This window comes from Cynocephalus volans, chromosome 6, assembly GCF_027409185.1.
Source record: "Cynocephalus volans isolate mCynVol1 chromosome 6, mCynVol1.pri, whole genome shotgun sequence".
NCBI lineage: Eukaryota > Metazoa > Chordata > Mammalia > Dermoptera > Cynocephalidae > Cynocephalus > Cynocephalus volans.
In genome coordinates this window covers 63,137,011-63,143,847 of record NC_084465.1, presented here as the reverse complement: position 1 = coordinate 63,143,847, position 6,837 = coordinate 63,137,011, and the positions used below count along the sequence as shown (strand labels likewise).

General features: G+C 35.8%; 1 protein-coding gene across 1 annotated transcript in view; it reads right to left on the bottom strand.

The window, feature by feature from the left end:
* Positions 1-1,930: 1,930 nt before the first annotated feature.
* The window catches only part of ZNF804B (zinc finger protein 804B), a 553,895-nt gene continuing 548,988 nt past the window's right edge, over positions 1,931-6,837 (bottom strand). The window contains exon 4 of the mRNA XM_063098735.1: positions 1,931-5,594. Within this exon, the coding sequence (XP_062954805.1) occupies positions 1,931-5,594 (3,664 nt within the window). The remainder of the gene's footprint in view (positions 5,595-6,837) is intronic.

Sequence of the window (6,837 nt, the reverse complement as noted above, 5' to 3'; positions counted from 1 at the left end):
ATTAATCAGGTGTTCTGTCTTCTTCATAATAGTGAGTTCTTCATCTAGTGAGTTCCCATGGTTACTCTATCTTGGCTCTGTATCAGCTTGGTAATCTGCTTTAGGAAATAGTTATCCTCATTACTTTTTTTTTTTTTCATCTGCTGGGCTATTTTTCATCTTTTTTTAGAATAAACATGGCATTGATTTCACTTCTTTTTGGATACATCCAATGTTCATCAATGGTCTTTCATGATCACTTTAATAGAGTTCCATGCAGATATAGAGTTTCCTGCTATTTGATGTTTTCATCTTAATTTATTCCTTTTAAATAAGCTAGACTTTGTCACTGCTATAATCTAGTCAAAACTCTCATTCCACAAGTTTCTGCTGATATCTTCAATACTACATTTTTTCTTTATATTAAAATTTCAAATTCACTTCATCTTCTTTTATTCTTTCTTTCTCTCTCTGTTTCTCTCTCCCCCCCTTCCCTCTTTCTGTTTCTCTTGCATCAAACATATCCTTTTCTACTGTTTACCAAGTATGAAGCATTTAACCTTTCAACTTCATTTTCCTCATCTGTACGAAGGCATGAGAATATCAATCTCTAAATACGGCTTTGAAAATTAAATGAGATAATGTGGACCAAGGGTTTAGCCTGCCTCTACTTGAAACACAACAAATTTTCAGTAAATGTAGCTATCTTCCCCGTGAAGCCAAAGCTGAAGAATACGCCCTCTCATCTTCTAGTGGTAGAGGAGTTAACATCCTCACATGCACAGCACTGGAGCCCTGATAACCTCCATTTCTGGTTGGGTCGATTTTCCCCATGCTTTTCGGGAATGTGCTGTCACATAAGTGTATTTCTTTTCATTTTAATGAATGTTTAAAATGTTTAAAATCATTTGTAAAATTACAGGAATGGTGATTTTATTCATCAACATTCATTGTGTTTTATAAATATCTCATACAATTGAATAAAATACACCAAATACTTTAAGATTTTCTTAATTAACATGTAAAAATACTGACATTTCCAAACCTTTTACCTCTGCACTTATACATATATTGAATGGGCGCAGTATGATTCCTAAGTAGAAGAATAAAGAAAATATTTTAGTCCCTGCAATATTTGAAAGATTGATGAATATATTCAAAATGTTATTCTGAGCATATTTTATTTTTTATTTTGTATTATCAAATACTAATGATAGTTTATATGTTTTCTTATACAAAAATTAAACATTCTTAATTTTAGATGTTGCTGATTCTTACAGTTTACAGATTTGCCTTTACATAAATTTGTGTTAAGTTAACCTATTTTTCACAGAAACTCAGCAATACAATCTGTATAAAGTTTGTTTTTCATTGAAGAGTAGTTTTCAAACTGAATTAATCAGAAAATTTCTTGACATCTCCTATTTCCTAGGAAAATATAGTAACAGAGGACATTGATTGAAAGTTTAGTCAATAGTTAACCATAGGAACTATTTTTAATAACTGGTTCATTTCACTGACCTTTTATTATTATCTCACAAATAAAAACAAATGAACATTCATTCATTCATTCATTCACTTAACAAACACCTAGAACATAAGGTATTATATTTCATTTGAATATTCTTTGTAACGCTAATGGTCTGCCTGAATGTTTTCTGTTGTCATTTTATAATATTATATGAGAACTCATCCAAAACAAATCTTTGATACTTTTTCCTCTACCCTTCTATAAAATTATTTTAAATTTGCCCTATTATTATGCAAGTGAAAAGAAATTCTTTAAATGTTCCAATATTGGCAATTCAGTTCATATTTATATATTGGCCACATTTTGAATTGGCACCAATATTTTAAATCTTATAATCAGATAGACATCTTTAATACACTATTTTGTAAGTAGTGACAATTTGTTTTACTTACAAATTGGAAGGAAGGGCTTTAACACCTATCAGTTCAAGTGTGCCGACATATTTAAGGCCTCTTTCACTCCATTTAACTGTTGCATCTGGCCAGAGCAAGAATGATGGTAAAGATCTTGACCTTGGAACACTGGTTGGATTAAAGGGTTCAAGTGGATGATAGACGCTGTGGCTGGATTTAAGTGAGGGCTAAACAATGTGGGGATAAATGCTGCAGGGGGCAGGGGATGAAGTGTTATGTGAGATGGGTGGAAGGGGGCAGCAGTGACTAAATGCAGGGGATGACCTGCTAGGAAAGTGGGGTGTGCTGGGATAACAGTTGGAGTCAGAGTTGAAAATGAGATAGGAGAGAAATGTGTCTGTGAGAGAGGATGTAGATGAGCCATGGGGAGGTGACTGGTATGGGAACTTATGGAAGCAGAAACAGCAAAATGCTGCAGGAACGTGTGGTGGATGGTTGTGATAGAAGCGTGCTGGTGAACTGGAACTGTCTGTACAGCAGAGGCTGGGGAGAAGGCAGCTGGCCCTGCAGCAGGCAAAACTCGAAGAGGCTTTGATAGGAGCTGTTTCTGCACATGCTGCTGGGCTTGTAGCTGTAGGAGCTTATATTTATCTATTTCATCAGGAGAAAATGTTATGGGCTGTTGAATTAAAGGGGGGGAGATAGGTTTATGACACACTTCCAATTCATGGTTCACTTCGTCATGCTTCTGCATAGTTCTGTCATAGTAAGAGTTTATATTCCCCTCTACATGATTCATATGCATGCTTACATCCTGTAGGTCTGGATTTATTTGGTCCTCTTTGGTCTTTGTTGAATCAGTAATACCAGTACATCTGTTAGATGGAAAAGCACCAGGGAAATCATTTGGTACTGGATCACAGCTTTGAATATAAGGTTGGACTTCACTAATTAAAGGTTTTGATTGTTCTTCTGTTGTTGGGTTCTTTTTTATGTTTAGTGACTGAGACTCTGGTACTATGTGAATTATACCTTCAGAAAGATGGTTGTCACCACCAGTGTCTGCTAAAACAGTAAAATTATTTGTCTGTGAACTTTTGATTTTCTTTTCCTCAGTAGTCCTTTGAAGGGCACTGCCTTTACCATTTCTTCTTTTACTGGTAAACTGCATTTTGTCAGACAAAGTCAAGGCTGGTCTGCTACAGCTCGGTGGTACAAGTTGAATTGTGCACTGCATTTGTGAATGAGCCTCTAATTCATTTTTACAACTGTTTGAAAAGACCTCGAAATTAGTTGACTGGTCCTGATACTTCTTGGCTTGTACTCTTTCTAAAAGGCTTTTGGCCATTAGGGTGGTCTTCTCTCCTGTAATGTTGGGCTCTGTGGTTTCCGAAGGGCCACTGGAACAGTTTCTTAGAAGGCAGCTGATATTCCCAGAGTTACACTGCACAGGTTTGACCTTTCCCAGATCACAAATGTGAGGGCTGTCCAAAGACTCTTGACTTCTCTTGCTTTTATTTAAGTTACAGATTCTCTCTCTTGAGTAACAGCCCAATCTGCTGCGCTGAGGTTCCTGGCATTTAGTTGGTTTTCCACCATTTCCACCACAGGAAGCCTGTGAGCTAGAATCACAGTGGGTGATTTTCATGGATTTTGGCCCTGAAAATTGTTGTTGATTTTTGCCCAGTTGAGATCTTTCTCCACAGTGACAATATCTATGTTTCGAGTGTTTTTCATTTTTAAATGACTCCCACAATTCGCAGTTCCTATCTCTCTGTGTTTCAGACTGCAGGTACTTGCTCTTTGTTATCTCACCAGACACGTACAGGCAGCTGTGCTTTCTGCGTTTCCGTTTGTGCCTTTCAACTGAGTTGTGTTCTTTCTTACAAAGGCAGAGCAAATTACCTCTGCCATTACCATTGGACCTATGACTTGAACAAGTACTTCTCAAGCTAGACATGTTGCTTGAAGGGCTAGAATGTCCATTCAGAGATGACTTTAGAGAACATCTCTCAGAACTTCTGTTTCCACATCCAGAAACTCTGCTGGTCATGCTGATGTGGTCACTATTCAAAGTCACACTGCAGTCCTTCCCATGGACACTGTGACCCCCTACTACATAAGGACTAGAATTCCAGGTGAATTGGTTTTCATCTTCGAACTCTGAATGAGGATCATAGGAAATCAGCTTATGCTTTTTAGTCCTAGAGATACAGGGAGGAAAAGTCAGGCCCTCATTTGCATCATTTAGAACTACCCTTCGGCAGCTTTGCCAATGGGCCCTTGAAGGTTCTGTAAGTTCATTACCTCTATTATTCTTTCCTAAACAATCCTTTAGAGACATATCAAGGTAAGCAGGCACTTCAGGATTTTTCATTTCCAAATCACTTACACTAAAATTATGTTCACCCTTATTCGGCTCAGAGTCATTCTGGCCCAAATTACATTTTCTCTGGAAATTTTCCCACTCTGGATTAGCTATCATCATCTTTGGTTTCAGAGACTGATTATCTTCTTGGATCAATTTTTGTTGGTCTTTGATTAAACCTGAGTCTTGTTTCTCTGTTTTAGTCTTCATTTCCAAGGGTTCCTTACTCAACTCTCTTTTGAAGTCCTCTGGATTACGGCCATCCTTATGGCCATCCTTTGTGTTCCGAGAAAGCTTAAAATCAAAATATAATGGGTTGCAGCCATAAGAGATACAGGGTTCTGTTTTTGTGAACAGCAGAAGTTCTGCAGGCCATTGCAGAGTGGTGTGGCCATCCTTGCTTTGTACGTGGAGAAAAGGCAATGGTCTGGATGTCCTATCATGGGGACATGCTTCTCTTACAAGTCTTTGCACATTTTTGCTAACTTTTCCTGTTTCATCTAAAGATTTTCCTCTGTCCTCCATTCTGAAACAGGGATTCAAATGCACTGTACGTTTTTGTTCACTTGGCTCCTGTGATGAAAACTCCTCCAGACACTGAAATATCCTGGCATCACTCTGCTTGTAAATGTTTGGTGGGCTGGAGGAAGCATTTGCTAGGCTTGGGTGATTAATGCGGTTTTCTGAAGTGTTCTTCAATGTATTTCTAGTTCCTTTTTCTCTGCTGGAAGGAGTAAAATCTACATCTGAAAGATGAATATTAGGTTTAGAGAAGGAAGAATGAATGCCAATTGAATCTTCTAGTGTCTCATCAATAGAGCCATTTTTGTCTTGCAAAATTGTAGAGCTGATAGAGAAAGTACTGTGTAGAACACTTTCCAGACTGCTTGGTGAGATGTTTACATCTTTTCCCTTAGTGAGGTGTGTATCCTTATTTGCAAACCTGCAGCACTTGCATTTCTCCCCAGTTAGTTTTGTTTTATAGAGGGGTGACTTGTTACAATCATGGATTTCTTCTGTGTTCTCACTGAAAACTGATGCTGAAGACTCTAATTTTAGGTGCACTTTTTTGGAGAAAGAAAATGATACTCCTGTCCTGTGATTTGCATTGCTGAGATCTGAAGATGTTTGTGAAATATGATTTCCAAACAAGTAACGCCTGTCCGCTTGTAATTGGTGTCGATTTGGCATGGTGGACCTCTGTTTATCAGAAATGCTTTTGGGGAGATTCTTTCCTTTAAGGAGAAGAGCACTCTTCATGCAGGATACCTTTCTGCCATTCTTAACTGGGAAAATTCCTTGCTGGAGTTGTTTTTCTATGGCTATCCTGGGGGCTTTGTATGCTGGTCCATTTCCAGATACACTGTAAATACAATAAATATTTAAAATGATTAAGACATTAAGTTTGGAATCATATCTACATGTGAACATTTCATAGTGTTTCTATGATGAGTTCTATTTATGAACTACATCTTCTGTAATATAGACATTTTATTGTGTTTATACAACTCAGTATAACTGTTTTATAGTAGCTATTTCTAAAATGCATGGTTTAAGTGTATTATTTTCAAATTACTAAAAAGCAATAGCAAGTAAATATCTTATGCTAGTATCGCAAAAGAATATAAAGTATTTCATTTACATTATAAGTCCTCCAGAACCTATCAATTCTTTGGAATACAGATTTAACATCTTACAGAGTTTTCTAATCAGTGCATTCACATTAAATAAAAAATTAAAGAAAATTAAAAATCACTTCCAAAATACTAAAATATTTCTTGAATTTGCTTTTATGTATAAATTCTAGCATTTTATAACTTTTGGTTCCTCAGTTTTAAAATTTTCTCATGTTTGCTTTCTTTTGAAACAAGGCGGTTAGTTCTTCCTTTAGGATTTCTCAGTAATTAGACTAATTGTAATAAATGCATAATAAAGTAACACATTTACAAGCCATCTCAATATCATCAACGATTTTGAAATCTTATTTTTTTTTTTTAATTTTAACTTACAGATTGCAATCATACATACTTATGGGGTACAATCTGATATTGTGATACAGCATATAGATGTATAATAATTGGGTCAGGGTAATTAATGTATCAATTGCCTAATCATGCATTTATCATTTTTGAACTCTTTTTTTTTTTACTTCTTACTCACCAAAATATTTTTTTCACCATTCGAGCATATATATGTTTTATTTTTGAAAGATTTTTAAAAAGTATTTGTTCTACTGAGCTTCATTAGTAATTCAAACTGAAAGCTAGAAATGCCAATACGTATGAGAGATTAAACCATTTAGATTACAATTATTTGTCTCTTTAACATTCTACCTATAAACTACAAAGTAAGGCCTTACTGGAGAGAAGGCATTCCCAATCATAACATTTACTCCGTTGCTTTGAACTGAATTTCTTTTCGTTTTGTTTTTCCACATGCTTGGATGTGTTTGTTTTCTTTTCTCTCTTTTGGATTTTTATTCACTTTATCTAATCATTTGTTGCTTGAATATAAAATACTAAAACAACTGATATGTTCTGCATATGTAACATAAACTTTAATGAAGAGAAGTGCTTTCTGAGCCCTTGTCTAAAAAATTCTTTGCT